The sequence below is a fragment of the Lathamus discolor genome, chromosome 3, assembly GCF_037157495.1.
Source record: "Lathamus discolor isolate bLatDis1 chromosome 3, bLatDis1.hap1, whole genome shotgun sequence".
NCBI classification, from domain to species: domain Eukaryota; kingdom Metazoa; phylum Chordata; class Aves; order Psittaciformes; family Psittacidae; genus Lathamus; species Lathamus discolor.
In genome coordinates, this window is record NC_088886.1 from 102,682,232 (window position 1) to 102,707,549 (window position 25,318).

The 25,318-nt window shown below is 41.2% G+C and overlaps 1 protein-coding gene across 4 annotated transcripts; it reads right to left on the reverse strand.

Annotated features, from left to right (window-relative positions):
- Nucleotides 1-3,102: 3,102 nt before the first annotated feature.
- On the reverse strand, nt 3,103-24,672 carry SLC16A9 (solute carrier family 16 member 9). 4 transcript variants are annotated; one of them, XM_065670850.1, is made up of 7 exons: nt 24,652-24,672; nt 17,503-17,560; nt 16,211-16,439; nt 8,037-8,180; nt 7,044-7,139; nt 4,364-5,272; nt 3,103-4,010 (listed from the first exon to the last, which is right to left on the reverse strand). In XM_065670850.1, exons 3-7 carry the CDS (start codon nt 16,404-16,406, stop codon nt 3,832-3,834), a joined length of 1,524 nt encoding a protein of 507 aa, XP_065526922.1. In that variant the 5' UTR covers nt 16,407-16,439; nt 17,503-17,560; nt 24,652-24,672; the 3' UTR covers nt 3,103-3,831. The 4 variants fall into 4 exon arrangements, with proteins under 4 accessions (XP_065526922.1, XP_065526920.1, XP_065526923.1 ...); XM_065670848.1 differs by lacking the exon at nt 24,652-24,672 and adding an exon at nt 21,692-21,847; XM_065670851.1 differs by lacking the exon at nt 24,652-24,672 and adding an exon at nt 21,075-21,130 and having other exon boundaries at nt 17,503-17,556.
- Between the last annotated feature and the right edge of the window lie 646 nt (nt 24,673-25,318).

Consider the following 25,318-nt stretch of genomic DNA (forward strand, 5'->3'; position numbering starts at 1 on the left):
ACAGACCAACTATTGAAAGAAACTTGAAATCACTATGGGATCTTTAAAGGTCCCTTCCAGCTCAAATCATTCCATGACTGAATTCCTGTAACAAAATCATTACATGATTTTGTAGCATGGTACAAGATGAGCATGTGTGTATCCACTTCTGAGAATTACTTAAATTGCTTAAAAGCCACAATTTTAAAGCACAAATATCTTTCTTAAATATATATATATATATATATGAAAAAATAACAAGGTAAAAAGCAAAATGCATTTTGGCAAACAGCATACTAACATGTCTCTAAAGGTTATTTCTTGTAAAAAGACTGTCAAATCTGACTTGGTTCTTTGGCATAATTGAGTTTACAGCAAAGCATCACTGAAATAAGTCCTCTGAATATGAAGAATTTATTTCACAGAAGAAAACAGCTTTTGCTACTTCTTTTGGCAGGCCTATCCAATTTCTGTATCATTTATCATATTGCCATTTTTAATCTGGCCAGCTTCATGCTCAGCTCAACATATTCACCTTATATATATGTGAAAGGCCCTCCTGAAAGGACTTAAGTATCTTTCCAACAAAAACAAAACAAACAAACAAAAAAAAGTGTCAGTTTAATGCTATGCAAATCAATCTCAATCTATTTTTGCAGCTTATGGTCTGTAGCCCTTACTCAGCACATGGTTTAATGTCAGTACGTGATGCAGGAATCCAGTATCACCAGGATGTAGACAAATTAACAGCTACCAAAGGAATGTAATCTATTTTTGCAGCTAACCATAAAGAGCATCAATTGAGCAAGGAACAGAATAGGCTTTAAATCTAATGAAACTTAGCAGTTTCATTTGTCTTGCATTTTTGGTAACTACAGTAAATTTTCTTAATATCTGCAAATAAGAAGATAAATGTTCTATTCATGACTGACTCCACAGTAACCAATTAATTTATGCAATAAACAATAACTTTTTCTTCTACAATAAAGAGTAATTACTTAAGCATCTCATTCCCTCTATTCCAGATCTATTTTTGTCAGGGACTATAAAACTCAAGATGGAGAATTTAATTCTACATGGCAGAACTGTGTACGTATCTACTTCAACCACCCTGTTAATGCTGATGATCTACTTTTCAAGCAAATGAGGCACAGATAATCATTTGGTACCTCTCCTTCCACCTTCCAAAAAACATTTACACCTATGCACTAATTTGAATGAAGCAGGCAGAAGGAAAGGACTGCAGCAAATACTCAAGTTGTAACAGCGCTAAAAATCTCCTCTTGGAAAAGAACCCTGCAAAATGGGAGAAGTAAAAGCAAAAAGTGAAACATTAAATCTTAAGTCTTGTTTATCAAGTAGAGTCTAGACTAGTACATTTGCAGTGCTCAACTAGCTGTTAGGACTGGAGTCCTAGCACATATTGCCTGCTGTGGCAATGTAAAATTCTTCAACCGCCTCTTGAGGCTCTTTCCTCACTGATGGGTAAGGTTACATCAGGAAACTATCACAGATCACTACTTGTATGTCCAAATATATTAAGCTGCCTAATAATAGACTCCATTTCCACCACAAAAGTGTGCTATGTACAGCCCTATCATTAATTCTAGCTGTTTTTTTTTCAGATTGACAACTAATTTAATGTAAGATTCAGAACTCAGAATGTATTGTTTGCAGGAAGTAACAGACTTTAAAAGATAATAATCTGAAGGCACACCTACCCTGACTATATACAGTATATCACTGCAGGTTCTTTAAGATGTGTAAAACATGGTGCCACTTCTACATGCATGCAGTGAAATCTGTCTACAGCTGCCACACAGCACATGAAAAGGTGCAGATCCACATCAGATACTCAGGGTTTCAATTTGGAACTGGAGTTGCATTTGTGTCTAAATTGAATACACAATGTTTTTTCCACAGTAAATAAGAAATCCAGGAAAAAAAAAAAACAGAGTAGTTACACCCAGCTGACAAATGGAGGAAAAAACCAGAAACAAACTAACTGCATCTATATCTTGTTAAGCTTTAATATGAAGAAACATAAGTGAATTCCAGAAAGCCAGCAAAAACTGTCTGAAGCCAAGCTGGATTTTCCTACCTCAGACCAGAAGAGGGAACATTACTTGCACTTATGTCTGCCCCTCTTAGAAGTTACATCGCTCTTGCTTAATGAAGTGTGCAAACACAGTAATTCTGTGCATAGCACTTTGACAATAAAGGTTGCTTGCTACTTGCCTGTTTTTTATCTTAAGGATTATTTATGAGCCAGAATCACAGCAGACATTTGAGGCACATAGTACTGCTGAGAGCTACTTATGCATTTGCAGGCAACCATAGATTTAACTGAGGATTAAGAACTTCTACTCCCCCCCAAGGCTTCCAACATGCTCCACTAACCTTCAAACCCACAGCAAGAAGCCAAAGCACACAGCATGTGCCACAGGTGGATAGATTTCTGTGACTACTATACAAGAGCAAGCAGACTTGTCTTTGGTGCAGAAGCAGGTGCAGAAGCAAAAGCTATTGTGCAGGGCACGCAGGAGCAGTGCAGAGCTACCTGAATCATCCTGCCTCCACCATGAGAGCTGCCTGGTTCTGAAAACCTTTCAACATCACACAGCATTCCTGCCAGACGTGCCAGTCTTGGCTTTGGGTTAAACAAAAGCAAAAAGCCAACACACACACACACACACAGAGAGCCTGCAGCTAGAAAGTATCCAAGGCAATGGGTTTCAAGGCTTCTCTCTTCATTGCCCCGTGTGGTGTTGTAACTCTTTCCACCTCAGATTCCCCTGTACATCTTGCTATCCCTCCCCCATGCTTTTTTGTTCCTTTTACTAACTTTTCTTTTTGCTATGTCCATTCCAAACATGACAGAGCAAAGATGACATTGCTGTCACATTTTTCCTTTTTTATTAGGTCTACCTTGTTGAAAGCTCTAAGCCCTAGCTAAGCACTTCACAGCAGGCTCAAACTACTAACATGTAGCTGTGCAACAAGAGATCCTCCCAGTACTGCCAAACCATGGGTGACTTGCTCAGAAACACTCACCTCTGAGCGTCCGTGAGCAGATCTCCAACTCCAATCTAAAGATCATGAACTTGCACAACCAAGCCAGCATTTCTTTTCATGGTTTCAACAGTCATATTTATTCCTTGGTTTAAAAGGTTTTGGTTCAACAGTTTTATAAACAGACTTCACAAAACGTGCAATCCTTACAAACATAGTTCTTAGTTGCAGTGCTAGTAAGAATCATTACTTTCATCATAAAGTTCGCTTCAGTTATATTACACAAAGTTGGTTTTGTTCCCCTTCTTCTCCCTCCCCAGTTGGCACTTCATTGTAAATTGGAGAAAGTTGAAAAAGACAAAAAGTTAATCTAAGCATGACATTATAAGCTCCTTGCCACAGTATTACACTCTAATAAGGCAAATTTTTGTCTTGTAAAGGCTGATTGTGCAACTTGGAAACCTGTAAAAGGTGACAGAAATGCCAGCCTTTTCCCATAAGGAACAAGCCTTCATTTTTGCTTCAAGGTTTTCACCTCTCCACACCACCCTTTCTAAAAAAACCCAACAGTACAGCTGATAATACAGTAGAATATACCCCTTACAGTGTGAAAGGAAATTACAGTAGACACAGGCTGAAAACATGGTGCATAGTAGACAAAATAAGACTGTTCTTAAAAATAAAAAAAAATGAAATAAAAGAAGAAAAAGGAACTGAACAACAAGCAACAATGGAACTTTTCTAGTCACAAGGATTGCGGGCTTCATAAATAAATGGAAAATTACTAAAATACTTTGCTGTATAACATTAAAAAAGCAGAAAGTGTTTTCCAGTTGTCACCTAAGCACTAGATGCAACTTTGTAGGAGTAAGTATTTGGAGGCAGCTTTGAGCTCCTATTGGTGCAGGCATTCCAGCAGGGTAACGCTGCCAACAGCAGAAGAAATCCACCCAGTAAGACACAGAAGCCACTGAAATAGAATGCAGTGTCATATTCTTGTGTCCAGTCATAAAACCAACCTGAGGGTGAAAACAAGAGAGAAGCCTATCAGTGAGGAGTTAAATGTAACACAGCACTGTAAGTCAGAGATACATCATGGGGGAAAAAATAAAATAAAAACACCACACAAATAAAAAGCTGAATCTAAAATACAGTTAGACCATTTAGACATGAAATGCACCTTTCATTCAAGCCAAAACCAGAACACAATCAGCTTGGTTAGCTCAAGTGAAACAGGCTTTCATTTTTCGTGAAGATTTTGGTTTCATATTTCCATTGTTATTAGGGCCATCTAGAACTATTTGCATGCAAATTAATTCTGTCTGATCCTGAGAAGCTCATGTTCATTTTATCGCATCTACCTTGACCTTACCTACAATCGGTGGTCCGAGACTGTTTCCAAGTCCAGCAAAGAACATTAATATCCCATACGCGTGAGTCAGTTTCTCAATTCCCACAGTCTTTGTTGTTACATATGGAAAAATTGACCAGTTCCCAGTCAGAAAACCCAAAACCCCAGAAAGCATCGCTAATGTAAGGTAACTTTTGGCAAATGGAATTGCAAACAAGGCCACTCCTGTCATTAGTAAAGTAGTTACGTACAGATATAAAGTGTTAACCCATTTAAAATCTGCCAGTATTCCTAAAGTAAGTTTGCCAACAGCAGTCATAATGCCTATAATGGAAATAAGAGGCATATGATAGTCATCTTCATTAACGTTTGCACTTCTTGCCACATCTTCCATGAGCAGAGAAGGAGGAAATCCACCAATATCAAAGAGCAAGATGGCAACAAAAAGAGCTGAAAATACTTTGTTCTTAAAAAGAACCATGGTTTCCTCCCAGTAGTTCAAATAGAGCTGCCACTTCCTCTTGGCGAGTTGCTTGCAGAAGTTCGTCTGTTCTACAACTTTCTTTTTGTACGTGTCTTTCTCATTTACATTTATTGAGCTTAATACATTCTTATTTAAAATGCTATCCTGCTTGTAGTCAGGCACATTGTTAGCACATTTTTCATCAACGTAGCCCTTTTCAAGAATGCTTATATTTTCTTCAACAGTCTTTTCTTTTTCATGGTAAACAAAATATTGTTCTGGGACTTTGTCTACACATGTTTTTTCTGGTGAAGGGGAATCAGATAACTCCAATGGTCTCATTAGGCTGCCACATGCTAATATATTTAGAGACAGTGCACCAACTATTAGCAGACAACCATCCAGTCCATATAGATCAATAAGCTCTCTTTGCAATGCTGCATATATAAAGAGTCCAACACTTGAGCCTGTAAAAGGAAAATAAGACCAGTTTAAACTGAAGAACTGAGAACATCCCTCAACACTAACAAACATCCACATTTCAGCAGCTACAAATCCACTGCCACAGGAATGGTAAGTCATTTGTGCTCCTCTCTCCCGCTTCTAATGAACTGGTAAGTTATCATTCTTCTTGAAGTTACAGTTTCTTTGCTGAGTATCCAAAAAATAGAAAGCCTTTCGAAACATCTGAACAATTTGTGACACTAGCAGACACTTTAGAAACAAGAAGGATCAATACTATGTCTGATGAAAAACACCAAAGAACTATTAAGCCATCCTTCTGCCACTCACTCAAATACAGGTGCCATTTGAGTTAACACAGGCATAATTTCACATGCCAACATTTTCTCCTTTCTCCTCATTGCCACCTTCCTTCTCTAAGGCAGAAACAGACCTGGGGTTCACCAATAGTCCTCCTAGAAACAGGCCTTTACTGCTTAGTGTTTAAGTAAGGGGAGCTCACATGGTGCGAGTTTAATCCAGAGGCATTTCTGAAGCTCATGCACTGAGAAATTCAGAGGAAAACAGTGAAAAGTAAGCTATGACTATGAAAACAAGCATTTTATGCAATCCCAACAATCCAAAGAAAAAGCTCTTTGTTGGAATGAGCATCGATCCATTGTAATCAATGGATGACCAACTCACAAATACAGAGCATTAGTTTGTTTCAAGTCAATTTAAAGACAACCTTTAAATTAAAATCATTTGCTCAGGACTGTTGCTAGGTTATATTAAAGCCATTTATATACTTCAGTGATAAGCACTGGAAAAAATAATTACAAAATTCAGACTTGTTTTGTCTTCCAAGAACTAAAATTAACAAAAGCCCAATAAGATCAGGCCTCAAAGCAAACTCCTTGAAATCCCAACAAAAGCCACTGAAAATGGTTCCAAGGAACATGTCTGCAGAAGTTCCCCTTAATTCTAATGGTATGGATTTGGCATTAATATCTCAGAATACAGACTGTACTGACCAGGCCTCTCCTCACTAACAACTACTTGAGAAAACAGTTCAGAGGAGAGACTCCACACGACACAGGAAGCAAGGATGGAACAACAGCCTTCTTTAACAGTTCCTACTTGGTCCGTTAATTTACCAATTCCTGTGGGTGTAAAGCACAACATCACACAATGAACCAGGGAGAGAATGAGAAAGAGTTTTCAGCATCCAAGAATTTTCCTTGTATTGTCAGAGGTTTGTTTTCCCAGGATCCATTTAACATAGATGGACAAAAGCTGGGATGAGCTTTTGAAATATTTCAGAATTTAGTCTCCTTTTAGATTGGAAATGAAAAAATATTTAAATTTTAGCCCAAACTTCATACTCCTTTAAAGGTATAGTTAATGTGAGGTTATGGTGATCCACCAGTTATATCCTGCATCTCCAATCTTTTTCACTCAGCTTGTGCAAGAAAAAAAAAGGAAGAAGAGACCTCTATGGAAAGTTTCCCCTCTTATTACCCATGGCATACAGCCCCAGCTACTCATGACTCTTTCATTTTAGTGAATACCTTTTTCTCATCCATATGGATAACCCATACCTTACACCTGCATGGGTAGTTACTATTTTATCTGATGCCTGATTTTATCTGTTCATTGCCACCAACATTTTGACTTAAGTACTACTTCAGGAAACTGAAGGTAACTGAGAAAAATATAATCTCTTTTCTCTTGCCCTGGCAACAGTAGCTGTATCAGAGTTGAGAAGTTAGAGAGAATGACAATTAGAAGTCATACCTGTTGAAATCAGACCAAGTGCAAGGCCTCTGCGTTTGTCAAAATAGTGGCAAGTGATGGTAACTGTTGCGGTATACAAAAGGCCACATCCAAGCCCTTGAGAAAAATAGTTATAAGTAAAGCATACAACATGCTATGGAAAAGGAATGCCCCTTTGTATTCCCCAGATAATACAGTTGTGTATCCTGGGCACAGAGGTACCTTCTAACTCTGGCTCAGCATGAGCCACTCTGGCCTCACACTGACAGGGCCATTAGGATGCCTGCACTGTCCCACCTCTCTCCCTCTCCCATCCCTGGCTGCAGAACCTACATGGAGCAGGCTGTGTTTGAGGAGTTCAACAGCTCAGGCTCCATGCTGTGTGGAAGGGTTACATGGCTTTCAGTCCAGGGGCTGGCCTCAGAAAACAGCAGAGCTGCATCCATACAGCACTGTGCCTGGGCCAGCAACATGGCTGGATTCCTGACACCAGGAATATGATAAAACATCCACAGCAGCCCTCTGCAGCTCAGAAGGGCATGTCACCTGCTAGGACAACAGCACTTTCATGGTTCTGGCACAGTGCTTTCGATTCAATCCTCTTATGCAGAGAACAACGTTGCTCCCTAATGATCTCGAATTTATCAAATCAGAATGAGTACATGACAAAATTCCACAAAAATTGCTATTCCTTTAAGACTGGCACTTCATTCATGCCTGCAGAAGACCTTAATTCCACCCCTTAGGAAAAACCTCAGCTTTTCTATCTCTAACAATCATGTCAAAGGAGGACAAACTGTTTTCAAACCCTGATGAACATATACATTGCTTTTATCTATCACTACATGGCAAAAGTCTACCTCTGACACCCCTCCCCACCCCAAAATATTTGTTGATAAATCAAGTCCCAGACTTCACTCTGTCTCTGTGAATCAGTTTCTCCTTTCAGATTCATTAACCAAGTCTCAATACAATAAAGATTAAGCCTCTATACGAAGGAAAGGTTTTTCTTACCAACAACAATCCCATACGAAATATATAGAAAGTATATGTTAGGGGCAAAACTGCTCATCATGAGGCCCCCAGCCACCATAAAGCCACTGAAGATTGCCACTGGTCTTGCTCCAAAGGACGATACACATATACTGCAGACAGGACCTAGAGGAAAAGCAGGAAAAACATTCCTAGTAACTGTAAGCATCAGGAAGAACTTCTAAAAAATATCAGTCTATGGAAATGTTTCTTACAATAATTATACAATTCAGAATACTTATTTTTCCAGGGCTCCTTAAAAGAGTCAGTTATAAAAACATACAAGATCGGGCTTGCAAGATTTTTGCTCAAGGAGAAACTGACATGAAGACCACAGAATGGTAGCAGGGCTAGGAGGGAGAGAGCCAGCAAAACATTCTTTAGACATAGGATGATACATACATACTAGGCTACAGCACTGTCACTACACACCTAAGGACTAGTACAAAGGATCTCAAAGAGTCACCTTTATGTACCAAGAAAAGTTAGACCATCAGCCAGGCTTTAACCAAGCAGGTATTTTTTTGACAAAAGCCAAAAATCATGCTTCAGAAAGACACTATCTGTGTTCATCTTCATATAAAATAAGGTTTATAATACTGAAACGGAAAATAGTAACTTTTGAACATAACCATGGTAAGAATGCCACCTGGTGCTTACATAGAGGAAATATCTTCTGATATAATAGATAAACACTATGCCTCCCTGATTTTCTAGGGAATTAAACACCTGTCAATCAGTATTTTACAAAAATAACTGTTTACTACCTATCTTGGTTTCTGCTGCAAAATGACAGAAAATAAAAGGCATTTATTGAGAAAATCCAGAGCAACATTCATGAAGTTCAGAACAAGTTTCTCCTTTTCTTTACCCCCCCAATACTTCTTGGTTGGTTAGTTCTTCAAAACAAGAACAAAGTGCAGGCAACATTTGTACTCTGACTCTACTTGGCCAGTTCTCCCCTCACAGAAGTGGTAGAACAAGCACTTATTTTCAGTTGTGTGACCCGGAATACACCTTTTAGTCTGAAGCAGCATGCAAGCTTGGTTTCATGCATAAATAAGCAACCAGGAAGGGACTTGGCTTGCAAAAGACAATCTCTCATCTGAAACCCTGCAGTTCCAAACACTCATACATCGTCTTGTATATTAGCCCTAAGATCCTAAACTCAGCAGCTCTGAAATTAGAAGTTAGACACAGACAAATTAAATTATTTAAACACCAATAACAACAAAAAAACCCACCTCATCACTTTTGTATCTAATTCACGGCAATATACACTCCATAGTCGATACAGTCTGCAAAAGCAGTAACTTTGAAGTCTGTTATTTGTTAAGGTTGGTCCTCCCTGACTCACCAAGATTCCCAGCAGATAAGAAGTGAGCCCAGAGAAGTGATAGGTAGTGGACAACAGCTGGAGTTGAGGACGGTGCTTGCCTAGGTTTGCAGATAGGAGCCAGCAGTTGCGAATGCAGGCAAGGTTTTCATATAGTTACCGGCTATGAGACAAGCAGTTCTTGTAAGCAGGAGCACAGCTCTTTAAGCGAAACAATTCCCCACAGAAAGGCAGGGCATAACTTTTGCCCTACGTAAGAGCTATCTGCCTAGGGAACATGAAGGGAAGCAAGTCAGCATTGGGGCTCATCCAAGCAAAGAGTCAGAGTTAAAGAAGAATCGAGAAAAATCTTATGGGGAAGCAGGGTTTATTTGGATTTTGGAAACAATGAAAAATGAAGATATAAGCATTTACTTCTCAAGAGTCAGCATGCTGTGGAAATGAAAGCTGGCCAGAATAAATTGGGCAGAGTAACTTGGCAAGAACAAAAGCTGAGATTGTTGCTGATTCTAGAACTAATTACTAGAACTTGCAAATTAAGATTGGTATGTTTCCTAAACCATGAGATTTAAAACTAAACAAAGGATTGAATCTATATTACATAAAATATTCTTCTACACTAAAAGAACATTAGGTAGTGATAACATGATTCATTTAAGTAAAGGAATTCACACTCTTTCTGTTCTTTATTTCTGACCCACTACCTCGTTAGAATAAACAGTATGTCCCTTCCACCTGCTCTCTCTGTTTTGACACACCTACTTTCAAGAAGGTCTTTGTCTAACCTGGAGTGATGGTACTGGTACAGAGTGCACTGACTGCTACTAGAGGATCTGAAATGAAGCTAGACCCTCTGACCCCTAAACCAGAACAAGGGAGACACAGAGCTGAAAAACATGTCTTCGTAATCTGACAAGGACACTCTCCTCTGGAACACCATCAAAAGCATCCCTGGCAGGGCCCAAGGTGATACTCTTCCAGCTTCTCCCACTTAGAAAAATAATCCCAAAGGAAACAAAAAGTACAAAGAGATCTTTTAGCTCTGACATGGAAAACAACCTGTGCAAAATTGAAAAACCTGATCCAATAACCTCAGTATTAATGTGCCATCTCACACAGCAAGAGATCTGGCTGCTCAGCAATGGCTCTGTTTATAAGAAAGAGTGCCAGTATAAGTATTAAAATAGTTATTATGGGTCTCTGGGACGACATGAAAAACAGCTCTATCTTCCCCTTCACAATAGGCCCTACTTTGACACTTCCCTCATCATACTGCTAGAAAATAAGTCACAAAAGAAAACCTCTGTGACAGCCAGCATCTCTGTTCTTTTCCCTGCCTTGCATTCCTTCTCTTTCTCTGTTTCCCAAAGAGATGGCATTTTTTCTTTTTTACACCAGGCACAGTACCTTTCTTTATTACCATGGTATTTGCTCAAGAGTTCACTGTACACAAACATGTTATTCTCTACAAGTATTCATTTAAGCACAATGGGTTCAAGGCAGTTAATTCCAGTTGAATATCCAACTTTCCCAGAATGGGACTGAGACTTGCTCTGTGAACTCCTGCCCTGTGGATTTTGTTCAAAGTGGACATTCTGAAGAATGTAGAAGCCTACTTACAGCTGCATAGGAAACAGCTCTTCAGGCAGCATAAGGCTTTTCGATAGCTGACTCTCTTTCAGAAAGATCCTTCCACTGATAATGTATTTCTCATTGTAATGTGAACAATATAAAAATAAAATCCCAGTGGCAATCCTCAATAGTAAGCATGGCAAATGGCTTTTAAAGTCAGCATTTTATTCAGTTTACCAAGCAAGTCCAGGGGCTAGCACTGGTATTAGAATAATATATAAAGGCATTGATAAACATTTACCTCTTTTACAAACAAAAATCCCTTCTGTTGTTTTTTTGGTTTTTTTTTTTTTTCCAAATGATGTATCTTAAAACTAGACCAAATTCTACGAAAAAAGAAGGTACCAGCCCATTCTATAAGAATGGCAGCTAACCCTAGGTAGAAAGACTTAGAGGCCAGCACAGGGACAGCCATTGCTCTTCTGCACACAAACTGTCAAGGCTTGGCATTCAGTAATATCAGGCTCTGCAGGGAAGCAGTCAAGAAGATCCCTAGGCAAGATGGGAAGAAGTAGCAGAAAGAGATGTGCCATGTAAGATCTTCATGCAGAGACCAAAGAGGGAGAACTCCCAGTTGGAATCATTTGTATATTGATATTTTCATGAAGATTTTCTTTTTTAATAAAAGACTATCCTCAGTGAGACCCAGCTATAACAGCAAATCCTTCCTGAGATGTGAAAACCAGCTATCTGCTGCTCTCAGAGGAACTTCATAACTATCGCAATCTTCTGACCCCCTGACAAGCACAAAGTTGTTTTGTTTAACTGGCATCAACAACCAACACTCTCTTCCTCAATCTTCCCACAGGAAGAAAAGAATTTTGCAAACTAGCACTCCCTGTCTCCACTTGCTCATCTCAGGGGTCCTCCCTCCTTCACCTCATACACACACAAAACCTTTTGCTAAACAAACAACACTTGACAACAGAGTTCTTTTTCTTATCCCCTTAATCTGACCCATTCTGCTTGTTGGTATGTGTCCGAGCCTGTTGAATCTGTAGAGTAGAAGCAATGCTCACAGACTGTACATAAAATCCACTGGACAGAACATAAGAATATCTGATGCATATTAAATGCACTGCTAAAACCTGGTCATAATAAATATCATATTCTCCAAATGTTTGTACTTTGGATAAGACTATACATCAGAAAAAGCCTTTTTACACTGATCAGCAACCCACTCCCAACTGACTGAAAAGACTGCTCCTTTCTGATAACATTAATAACAGAACTGGGCTCCTCTTCAGAGGAATCTTTGGGATACCTCCTCCCCTTCCCACAAATTATGTATACCTTCCATAGTTTACAGTGGGGGCTGCATATATGCATGAGGGTTTTGTCTGAAAATGTGTAGATGTTGCAAAGGTGTTTTTTTAAAGTTGTAAAAATATTGCTTGAAAAAACAAAATTAAGCTTTTAAAATATTTACCTGAATGCCTCAGATCAGCAGAAACACCCAATTATTTTATCAAGACATGCCTTTCAAGAGAGAATCTTCCCTTTGTTCTTTCTCCATTAATACAGGGAGTAGAAATGGGGAACATACTGCTGATGTCTCCTCCTATGTGAAATACTCTGAAATCAACTCTTGCTATAAACAGTGGTAATGCCAATTACAGGCACCAAGGTCTTTTTGTCTGATTTGCTTTTAACTAGTGTAACATGGATCAAATATAATTTCAGGCTCCAAATGGACATAAAATTAAGAACACTTGGTGCAGGAGAAACACGCAATCTTGAACAACAAAATAAATATCCTCCTCTGGACTGTCTTAGTAGGGGTAACATGCTAAGCTCTTTCATTTTCTTCCTACTCAACAAGCCCTACATCATCCATGAAGCCATGTGCCCCACCTACTATAGCCTGATCAGTGTTATGACACCTGATATTGCAGCGGCCTCACCATTGCCCTGTACAAGAACACTAATGTTTTTCTTTCACTGTTTTAGGGACGTTTCTTCTGACACACTTTAAGGTCACATCACAGGAAATTATAACTCAAGTCATTCTGCAAGGAAGAGATCAACCAGGTCTCCGTCTTGTTCCCTTTTCCAGCTGAACAGTCGAGCTCGGGGCTGAACACTGGCCTTAGCAACACTGTCTGTGCTGTGAGCAAGAGGACAGAAATCAAACACCAGACAGCTAGGAAATTCATCTCAATAAACAAGGTGCTGTACTGGGTTTCCATGTCCCGAGTCTAAGTTTAGCTCTCACAGAAGTCAGAAGTAAACATTGTAGAAACGATATTAATACAGCAAATGTGAAAGGACTCAGCGTCATCAGCTACCTCAGAAAATGTACAGAGGGAAGGGGAGAAGACACACAGAATCTTTCTCTGTGCCAGCTGGCATTCATGTAAGGACATTTTCTTCTTTTTGGTGAAATTACAGTAGTAATATAGCAAAGTCACTGGACCTACCTTCCACTTGTTACAGAAGCTAGCTAATATGATTTCCAGTGCTATCAATGAGAAAAGTCTTCCTTAAGAAAATGGACACTAACTAACTTATTTTGTGTGCAGAGCTGCAAATCTACCATAACTGCCATTCTAAGTTGGACAGAGCTCATAGAAGAGCCTTAATTAAGAATGGAAATCTCTTGTATCAATGGCAAAAATATCATGGTACAGGCTTAAAAGAAAATCTCAAATTAATTAGACTGCAGTCTCTAGGCATACGCCATGCTAATTCAGGGGCACTTCAAAAATACACCACTGAAAGATAACATTATTCACCAGCAGAAAACTAAAGCTAGGCAACTTGTATCATAATATCAAACACTTTGAAGGAAGAAATTAACTACTGAGAAAAGTTACGAGACAGAGAATGTGCTAAACGAACATGTTCTAATCAGTATTTTCTGCATACAACATGTATTGCTTTAAGAGTACCGATATTTGAAAATATGGATAACTAGATCAGAGACTGGAAACCAAAACAGAGGAGAAAGGAAAGAGTAACAAACACTAAAAGAGTCAAGTTAAGAACACTAAAAGGCAAGGGGTGTACAGAAAAGCTTTGGGGTAAAGCTGTCCGGTTACTAGCATTCACACAAGCAATACTGCTGCTGAAATCAGCTTGCTTGGGGAGATTGCCAAATTATTATGTTATAGATAGTATCTTTTCACGTCCATAAACATATGCTAATTAAGAAAAATTCAATTACCCTGTTCATCTACTTTACATATGCTGCGACACACAACCTGACCTATAATGCTACAACCTGCAATAACAGAAGTAAGAACAGAAGCAAGTTCTCTTTCCCCATGTTCTTGAAAAGCGTGTAACTTTGCAATGTGTTGTACCAATACATTTGCACTGAAAACATATATGTTCATTACACTAGTGACTACATCTGAAAAAGGCTTGCTATGAACTGCATGAAAAAATTGTAACTTGTCAAGAGCATTCTAGTTTTATGTAGATGTTCTGATACTTACAGTGTCCCTTCAATGAGTTTACCTTAGGTTGAGTTATTATTAAGGTCAGATCCTGGTTTGGCAAGACAGTGGGATCTTCCATTCCAGGTAAAGCAGGGAACTTACATTTTGTTTTTAGTCTACTCTGATAATATCAATGCAATTAAAAGGCTCTCACTGTACTTCTTTGAAGGTATTAAATATAGGAATGTCTAAACTAATCCCAAACTGCAAGAATAAATGCACACCTGACAGAAAACAGTTTTCCTAAACTGTCAAAAATTCAAGTAATTTTGTAATTCTATACCAAAGTCAATTACAATAGCAGCTTTTATATGTATTATTCAGTCACAGAAGTTCCTAGTTGCTATAAAGCACACTACTGGCAGTTGCTTACAGTGGCAAGACAGAGGGCACTGAGAAATCTGGAAACTAGCATGGTGCTGACATACAAGAAAGCAAGCTGAGGCTTTTGTCAGAAAGTGAGCCAGAGACTTCTGTCTCCAGGGAGAAGGTTTTCCTTCACCCGTTCTCTTGCAATTCCCTTCTGCCTAGTTTTTCTTCAGTAACTTTCTTGTTTTGATTCTTTCCCTCCCACTTCATTCTCTCTCTCAAGTTCATTTAGGTCTTGATCTGCTAATAACAGTCTATGCCCTTAAACAGGAAAATAAAACAGTAATAATAAAGAGCAGTCTACAGTCCTTTGCCCACTTAAGCCCTGGGACTGAATATAGTCTTCTCGTGGTTAATGTGCCACATGCTTTTATCCATTTCTGTTCTGCCTAGTGATACAAAACCTAACATGAAAGAGACACCAGTACTTGGCTAGTTACAGTGTCTTACAAAGCAGCGGTCTTTATTCAGGTCTGTATCGTTATTTGAACGTCACCTTTCTCTTAAGGACAAATTTCCTCAGAACCCTGAACTGCATTTTGTCCATTAAGCAACATAATTGCTTTTCCCCATAGCAATTGCTCTGTTGACAGGCATTTTATTTTCCAGATTCAGCAAAAGGTAATCGTTCCCATGGAGAATCTTTGAAAAGCAGAAGTTAGTGATATTACCCAGTACAATACATATGCTCAATATTAAAACAACAACAAAACAGACCTATACACTTTCAAAGTGGTGTTTTATTTCCCTAAAACTCTACTGCTACTCTCAAAGTGACAATGTCTTACTAAAGAAAATATTCCATTAAAGCTGTTTTATTTAATACCACTGTTATCCGTAACTTTCCAGGCTTCAAAGGGATAAATTTCCTCAAACGAAGAGTGGAAAAAAGCCCTCCCTAAATGGTGGGCTTACTTCTAGAGCTGAAAAATTAATAACTAGTTTATTAACTGACTTTTTATTTAATTGAAATAATTTTTAATCACTTCAGACTAACAGTTTGCTCTGACTTTAAAGATACTAATGCAAATAAATATCACATTTAAAGCCTCATTAAAAAAAAAGTAAATCCCGTCAGCAAAATTACCATCCAGTTTCCTAAACATTTTCTGTTTTTTTCTAATACAGTAATTTTTAATTTTCTAAGGGTAATATTTTTATTGCTTTTTTTACCATTATATTGTTTTGGTTTACATATATAAATTGTACAACTATAAATGCACTCTTCCTACTCATCTTCACCTAAAACAAAAATGCAGCATCCTTATTCTATCATTTGCAGCTGTCTTTAATACAATTCCAAAAGCACATACAGATGCAAGCATTTACTAGAAAGAAATGTTCTGATTTAAGATAGATACTGCTTCTACACTTACTGGCAAGCAATCCGATTCCATTTGCTAGAGATCCAACCCAAGCAGTCTTGCCTTTCCCTTCTCCAAAAACATCCAGCCATTCTAAATACAAGACTCCCACTGCCAGTGGTGATCCGTAACATAAGAACTGAGTAAAGAAGGAAACGACAACAATCACCCAGCCCCAGCCGCCATCCGGTGGTTTCCGAAATACCATCTTGTCAGATGAGTGCAGATGTGAAGACAGAACCTTTTATAAACAAAAAAATAAACAGAACAGAGCATTAGAAATGTGACTGATCTAGGTTTAGAGCATTAGAAATGTGACTGATCTAGGTTTACTAGTACAAGTGAGCTGTGAAGAGTAGCACACATTCAAACAGAGGCTTATTTCATCCTTCAAGAAATACATGCAGCTCAGCATACAGACAATAAAAATGAGTTACTACTTGCTACTTCTACCTCTCCTGCATAACACAGGAACAGTACACAAAGCCTTAATAAGTCATACACACATCATCAGCACTGTATTACAGAAAGGGGGAACATTTCATTTTGTGAGTGTTAAACAGGCTTTGAGAAGACCTCAGGCTTTAATATTCACCCTAGTTCAAAGAGAGAAGAACCACATGGCCACCTGCTGTTAAGACCTCAGATATCCTGAGTGAAGCATATAGGCTTGACGGATAAGAAAAGCTACAAGTATGAAATAATCCAAATAAATACTTTAGGATTAAGGAAAAAAAAATTATAAAAATATTAGTTCAAGGTTAAAAAAAAAAAAGTCTACCAAATTCTAATCTCAGCATAGTATTTTGCAGTTTAGCAAGGTGTCCCAGTGCAGTCTGCACACATCACCCTTGCTGGAACTGGCAATCACTCCGTAAGCACCTTACACTCCCTTGCATGGCAAGATCCATCACCTGTGTATTTATGGCTATAAACAACTTACTGTCCTCACACCTTCTCAAGACTGGTTCGTGAATATAAGGACAGATACCTCTAAAATCTAGCAAAGGTTTTAGAGGTTTCCCAGGGTAAATTGCTTTGGAGTTTGGATGACTCCAGTGATACTGTGTCCTGCACACAGTCAACCTGCCTTCTCTCAGTACAGGGGGCAATCTGCCTGTGATAATTGCAAAACCCATGTCCTGTTTCTGGCTCTGTCACTAACCAGATGTGTAATTTTTTTTCCTTTACCCTGTAAGATAGAAAGCTACAGTACAGAATTTTGAGGATTAAATACTATAAAGACACGAAAAAGCCCAGCTGTAGTTTACATGTGTAATGTTACTTTGAGGGTAGATACTTACAGATGATGACAAAAGACCTTCAGTTTCCTACGAACGTGACTTCACGTGATAAACCTACCTGCACAGAAAGAGAAGCAAAGCAAGTTTTCAGCCAAAGTATCACTGCAACAGGGAGCACAACTCTGAAAAACTGGTGTCTTCATATTAAATATCTTCTTTTTCATATCTTGTCAGTGGAACTTCAGACGTAATAAAGTTATCTCAGTGGAGAAATACTGGTCCCCCCTCAATTAGTTAACAGCTGACAGCAGCCTTGAGCCCCAAAATAACAAAAACATTTCTTACTAATGTAAAAAAATCTTTGACGTTCTAGGTCCTTTAGGAGTGATTTACAGTTTTGACATACCAACAGTCCTTCAAGATACAGTATCTCCAGTTACAATTGTTACAAAGCTGTATGTTTCATTTATATATGTAAGCTCTAGCAAGTGTCCCTTCAATACAGGAGATGCAAGGGTGACAGCTGGGATAGACAGAAATACCATGCCATAAAATATCAAAGTGTTAAAAAGCTGCTTAAAGATACTTTCCTACAACAATAACCCCATATTTCTACACAAAATATTTAAACTACTTGAATGCAGTCACCCAAAAAGCTGGCACATGCATCTCTGCATACATTAAATAAGCATCACTTGGCTTGTTTCATCCCTGACTGGAGTAAAAATAGTGGAAAATAAGTAACAGCTCCAGTGAAAGACACACTGGGACAAAGCAAGGAAGTTTTCAGAAAACCACTGAAATAATGGAAACAGCCTGTGAATAATCCCAACTCATACTTGTTTAAAAAGGAATCTTTAGAAAACAAACATTTTTGAAGTTATATTGATTTCCACTACATTGATGCCCTAGAATTTGGCACAGAGACAACTCTGAGTTCAGTTCTGTTATTCTAAACATTTGATGGGGAGGAAGGGAGGGCAGGACAAGAAAGAAAAAAGTTCTCATAGTCTTAGATCATGTAGTATTTTCTAAAAGAAAGGCTAAAAAAAGCCTCTGAATCAGTTCCTCAGCTGCTGCAAGTCTGCACAGGGTTACTGACTTTAACCAACCGCTTCCAACTTATGGCAGCAAAAGAGCTGACCTGCTCCATCCTGATTTCTCCTATTTTGCACCACAGATCTCTTTCACGTGTTTTAGATAAATAGCAGAATATTAGGTACCAAAGTAATCTGTTTACCAAACACTTCAAACCATTTCCAGTCTGCAATTGTCAAACAAGAGGTGCCATTTTTCTCCCAGAAATCATCCTCAAAGTGAAAACAGATCTATGAAGTCCCAGAGTTTGCTTTTAGGAGCCAACATGACCTGACTTATCCTTCCCCTCCTTGCAGGTTGCTCCTTCACCTCACACTGCTGCATACCTTCTATCTAAAATAAGGTGTATTTTCTAACCTCCCTGAAGGCATGAAGTCCTGAAGAGAGAACAAGAGCTGAGAGCCCTCTGTGAGGAGCTTGCTCCCCAAAGCTCCCTGTTACAATACACAGTTAAAGATGTCCCAGTCTGGGACTATGGATATCAACGAATCTTTTCTTGGTACATTATTTAACGCTTCCCTGAAAATGACAAGTTGTAGTATAAGAGCTTAGTAGCACGGACAAGCGCTGACAGTAGAAGCTAAACCTTCGCTACTCCCAACACTGCCTGCATGGGCATCAAATCTGTGCATCGACTTGGGAGAGATCCAGAGTGCCTTTTACTATTTTCTATCTATCTGTGCAGAAGGATGGCACAGACTGCACAGATAAACATGATCATCAAAAATAAAGAAACAGAAGCCCACACAGAAGAGAGTACTCAATAGTTTTGCTCTCCCTTGGAACCAACCAGGAAAACTGGTTGATCCTGGAAACAGACAAATGAACAATCAGGGGTTTAAGATTCAGGTGGGAACCATTTCAGAAACCTTACTGTTCACACAATAAAATGCTTCAGACTCCAGGAAACCTAGCTACATCAAAACAACTGAAATGGAGAAATGAAGCATAAAGAATTAAACAGTAACTTGAGGTTTGGTCAGAAAAAGCTTTTCAGTGCGTTGTACTCACTGAGAATAAGAATCAGAGGAAGAGAGCTGCTTGATGAAAGCCTTTACCAACAACAACAACAAGAAACCCTGGAGAAAGAACTGAACAGTTTTAATGTGGAAAGAGGAAAGAGAGAGGCATCTGGCAGCAACTGTTTTCTTTTACCTAAGCAGCTTTATCACAAGATTGAGCTCTTTCTCTAAAAGAAATCTTAAAATTTGGCTTGATGATGACAGAGGAGCACAAAAAAACAATTTGTCTAAACACCATGAGTACAACTGAAATGCAAGCCCTCAGCACAAAACCTAGTATTAATCTGAGGCAAAGGGAATCTTGAGAAAGACAGTAGCAATACAATTGCTTCCAGAATGTTATTTGTGCAACTGGAGTCTGGTTAAGAATGCTGCTTTCTGCAAGCAGCACATGGCTGTGAAGAAAGCCAATGTCAGCAGAATCACTGTGTGATTTACACTCCGCTGTTCCAGTTCTGCAAGGCACTGGTACAAATTAAGACAGTACCAACCAGAACACTAGCATCCCTCATTTTAAGTTAAATTAGATTTCATGTAAATTTCTATTTATTTTTCAGACAACCTCACTGCAATTATCATCTGAAGCTTCTGCTACCCTTAGCATGCAAGCAACACTTAAAGCATTAGAGTGGCAGTGATGCATTAGACTTATTTTTAACATAACTCATTGCATCCAAACACCTATGTATGTACTGACATGACAGTGTAAGCACTGTATTAAATGCACCGAAAAAGATGCATCTGTACTTTGATGGCATCAGACTTCAACTGATGTTCTAACTACAGCAGCTCCCACACGTAAAATTTGTCTTTAAGTTCTTCCACACTGAATTCCTTTCACACTTGTATTTCCCTCTCAGTTCTCAGCATTTGCGTCTACCTATTTCTCATGCTCCTCCACTTTCTTTTTCGTGAGTTATACAAGAGGCTCATCAACATAAATATTTCCTTCTACTTCTGCTTGATAAGGGAAGAAGCATGAAGTTTAAAACAAAACCAAATACCAGAACAAAGCTTACCAACGACACAATAATGCTTTTCCACTATGCAAAATAAGTTCACATAAAGAAGCATCAACTAGAGCAGCACATAAACCAACCAGCTTTGTATAAATCTGTCAGCTCAGCAGAACCAGTCCTACCTGTTTCCAGAGCCTCACTGCCCCAGAAGGGATAGAACACCAGCTTCCCCCCCACCAACACAACTGCCCATCAGACATCCACACAGACAGATGTAAGCCAACGCTGCTATACAACAACCATCCAACAACATTTATCAGACATTTATTAAAGACATTCATTTTCTGCAAAACAGAAATGCAGTGTACACTCCCTTACACATCCCAACCTGTAAGTGCTCCCCTTGGTGTTCACTCTCTCAACCGGTCCGTGTCCCTTGGCTAAGTCCTCTGGGGTGATTCATGGGTTCTTATACCCCGGGCTCACCTCACCTCTCTCCACGCCCCCAGGGGCCAGCCCACCCCTGCTCCAGAGGACTGTTACACATTGACACCTACTACCTCCAGCTCAGTTTCAATGGGAAGCACTCATCCACGCGGCGAAGCGCTCCAAGAGGTGACCAAAGGTCGCCCTTGCAAGCACATGGGGAGACAGCGTCACGCTAGGTTACCCTGCTCCGGGGCAGCTGCGGCCCCCGGAACGCCAAAGGGCGCCTGCAGCGAGCACGCACCGATGTCGATAGGTGCCCGCTGCCATGTGCCCACAGCACAAGGGACACCAGGAGGCAGGTACTTGCAGGCAGCACCAAGGGGTGCTCCCAGCGGGCACCGAGGGATGGTCGTCGATCGGCACCACAAGGGACGTGTCCGTCCCAGCGAGCACGCGCGGGGGACCGCAGGTCCCGGCCCGGCTCCTTTCCCCGAAGCCCAGACGTAGCTGAGGCCCCTCAGGGCCATCGGCCGGGCCCGGCCGCCCCCCGTACCGACAGCCGGGGCCGGGACAGCTGAACGAGACCTCCCTCCGGAGAGCCGAGCTGAACCGAGCGGCGGCCCCGCCTGACCGCCTCCCGCGGCTCCCGCTGACCCAGCCCGGCCCCTCGATCCCTTCACCCGCACCCCCCCATGGCCCGGCCGAAGCCGCGTCCCCCCGAGTCGGCGCCGTCCCCGTTACCTGCGCCCCGCGCCGACAGCAGCGGGCGGCCCGTGGGGCGAGGGCAGCCGATGGGGCGGGGGGCAGGAGCCGCCCCCGGCGGGCCGGGGCAGCCCCGCATCCCCGGTGCGGTGCGGCGGGGCGGGCCGCGGCCGGCACGAACCGGTTGTAACTCGGGCGAGGGGAGGAGCCGCCGGGGCCGCCACCGCCTCCGCCCGCAGCCCCGGGGCGGGGGGAGCTGCCCCGGCCCCGACCCCCGGTCCCGCCCCCTCAGGCGGGCGTGGGGCGGCCTCTGGGCGTCACCTCCACCGCCGACCCTTGCTCTGCGCCCGCTCCGGGCTCCGCGGGCAGACCCCGGCCTCGCAGCCCCTCGGCCCGCTCCGGCCGGGCACAGACGGACACCGGTCTCCCCAGCCCGGGGTCGGGCGGCTGCAGCAGAGCCAGGGAGGAGCCGCCCTCGCTCCCTGCGCAGCGGCGGGATAGCGGCACTCACCGTGGTGCCCCGCTCCGCCCATCCCCAACCCCACCGGGCGGCGTGAGGGCCCGGCTCCAAGGCACAAAAACCAACACTTGCCCCCATCCTTGCACCTTTTATTCTCATGCCCACGCTGCCGCCCGGAAGGCAGGAGCGGGACCGCAGCTCTTTCAGGCTCACCGCAGCGGCTTCAAACCTGCTCGGGTACCAAAGGCGGTGTAACCGCTGCAGGTCGGGGATGAGCCCTGGCTCCCCGCCGCCATCATTGCCCAAAGGTCTCAACCTTGCACTGCAACCAGCAGTGCAGGTAGCATACATGCAGCGCTGCTACCCGAGCCTGCTAGCTCAGGTAAGAGCCACTGGCCTTTAGAGGCAGTTTCATGAAAACCCTAGCCCATATCAACAGGCATGGCACATACAGGGCGGTTAGATGTATGACAAGGTAGTTGTCAAGTCATGCAAGTTCAGCCACCTCCAGCTTTCACCCTGCAGACTGCAAAATCTGTTGCAGAAGCTCTTTGAATACTCCCAACTATGAGGCTCTACCCATTGCTGTATGTTCAAAGTGACAGCACGGCTGCTCTCTGTGCCCAACTTGGTCGTGTCAGGTATCCACACAAACTGCATGTAGAAATACACATATTTCCAGGGTTGAGTGAAATTCTGAGAGTTGAAATATTCCTAGAGTTGAAATTCTGAAGCAATATCAGGCGCTTAGAGCCTGTGCAGTTCCTGCAGATACAGCATAACTCCCCATTCAGACCCACAGTCTGCATTCACTCCTCCATGCAATATTTAAGAAGGTTCATGAAGTTCAAGTATCTTTTAAAGTGCCTAGATCCACCTCAGTGTTCAGGTAAGTATTAAAATTAATACTTGCTACTTGAAGGACTGACAGAAGAACGATACAAACTCAGACTCACTTCTAAGACATCTCTGAAGTGAGAAGAACTCAGCTGGCATATCACTCAATTTGGGGTATCTCATGTCAAAAAGGGCAGCCAACTGAAACAGGTGGGTGGGGAAGAACAGGAACTGTCAGAGCTCTAGAAAACTGGTCCAGGGAGAACTGAAGTAAATGACATCTCACCTAGAGAGAAACATAACATTCTTCAAGGGCTATAAGAAGTTTCTGTAAAAAGAAAGGAATTAATAGCTCTGCATACACTTCAGGTAAGTAAAAGAAGTGAGTGGGCTTAAACTCCATCAGGAGGTACTGCTTTAGATATTAGGAAAAGCAAGGCTAGCTTGGTACTGGCAAACACTTCTTTGGGAGATGACAGCATTTTAGGAACACATGTGCACTACATTGGTGAAGCGAATGACTGAAGACAGCTCCTCAGATAGTAAAAACCCCCTGTTTACTTTCACGATTTCTTGGGCTCCAGGACACAAGCTGAAATGGAAAGGCTGACAGAATTTTTTCCATAGCCTCAGAAGAAATAGCTGGAAAATGACCATTCTGAAAACAACCATACAAGATGTGCTGCCTCCTACACTCCTTATGTACGAATAAACATGATAAAACCTTTCTGTATACAAGTACATATAAAGCTCCAGTTCCCATCGCAGCACTTGAAGTAAGAGTTTTGCTTTTTGAGTTCTACAGAAGCTTAAAAACCAACATGGACAAAATTAAGCACAGGACATTGACTCTAGCATCTGAAAAAACAGCAATGAAGAATATTTGTGTATTCACAAGTACTCATTACAGTAATGCCTACCAGGAGATTGGAGTTCACAATGGGATATCTACACAGAAATATTCAGAAGAGTTAAGGAGTATCATTACAGTGTACATTGAAATACACTGGATCTTTATGCAAAGGAAGCGGTTCTAGTCAGATGCAAAACAACTTCAGATCACAGGCATTGTTAGACCTGAACAAGATACCCCACCTGAGAATAAGAAATGCACTTCAAATGAATACATATTGATCCTAATCGCTTTGCTTTGTCTTCTCTGGATGCCCTCCTGATGACAAGTCCTTGTCCCTTTCCGTATGACTATGCCTGTCATCCCAAATTTTGAGAGGTCAACCTTTCAGGAAGGAATCAGACCAATGAAAACAAGCCACAGAAACAAAACACTAGAGAAAAAAGTCCCTTCTCTGTGTCTCCTTTGTCCTTGGTTTCATAATAAGCAATGCAGCTCCCTCCAGCTCTGTTTCTGCTCACTTGACCTACAGTATTTTGGCAACCGCCATTTGCCTCAGGTTTCAAATCACTGGTTAATCTTATTTCTTCACTTCAGAAACACTTCCTACAGGGCCTTCAAAGGCAAATGAATTATAACATGCCACAGTCGCATCTTTCACAACCACATTTCTGTCCCACACATCACCAGAAGAATTCTTAGATCCTCACTTTAAAATAGAACATTAAGTAAAACGCTGAATAATGCCTATAAATCCCTCCCTCCCCCAACCTCTGGGGTTGAAGAATCCAAAGGGTAACAGTACTCAGCATGGCCAGAGGTGAGAGCAGCACCTAGTTAAAAAGTTACCTTATTTTTGGTAAGCCACGGTGGCAGGATGTGTAGTTCTAGGTCGATAGCAGCTGTATCAGCATACAGATGGTCTAGAAATATTCTCAACTCTGCAGACAGTGCAGCGGCAGCAGCTCCTGAGCATACAGAGCAGAAATTTAGAGGGTACTCATGCAGCATCCTGGAAGCGGCTCTTCTGGCAAGGAATGCGGCTGATGTGCTCAACACCCTAAAACTGCGGATGTCACCCTGGGTGGTGGGGAGTTTGAGGGGTTTTGGTTGGTTGGGTTTTAGCTTTGATTTTGTCGTGGGGTTTTGGTTGGTTGGTTGGTTGGTTGGTTGGTTTGTTGATGGTTTTGGGGTTTTTTTTAAGAAGGTACATAACCTGCAATGGAGGAAAATCTCAACACATAAAACAATTAAACAATTTAAGTATCTGATCAACTACTGACCTGTAAATTGTCATTCAGACTGGGAAGCATCCTTTTGTACACTTGTAGTCTTTATGCAATCTGTGTAGGAGGAAAGACTCTGGAGTGAAAGGGACAAACTTCAAAAGTTTGTCCAAAGTTCACTGTCTTCTTAGGTGTTCCGTTAACTTGTTTGTGGAAAATGTCCATTAATGTTTGAAGGACAAAAAAGGGTTGGAAAGCAGTCAGTAGTTTGACTGGAGTTTCATTTAAGC

Bases quoted from the DNA above. Each gene is read 5' to 3' on its own strand.
- SLC16A9 (XM_065670850.1), bottom strand. From the start codon at position 16,406: ATGGTATTTCGGAAACCACCGGATGGCGGCTGGGGCTGGGTGATTGTT. The intron at 5,273-7,043 runs GTATGACTTCTA...TTCCTTTTACAG, and splicing joins ACTTGGTCTGATTTCAACAG to GCTCAAGTGTTGGACTCTTT. The intron at 4,011-4,363 runs GTAAGGTCAAGG...TTTCACCCTCAG, and splicing joins TCTCGGACCACCGATTGTAG to GTTGGTTTTATGACTGGACA.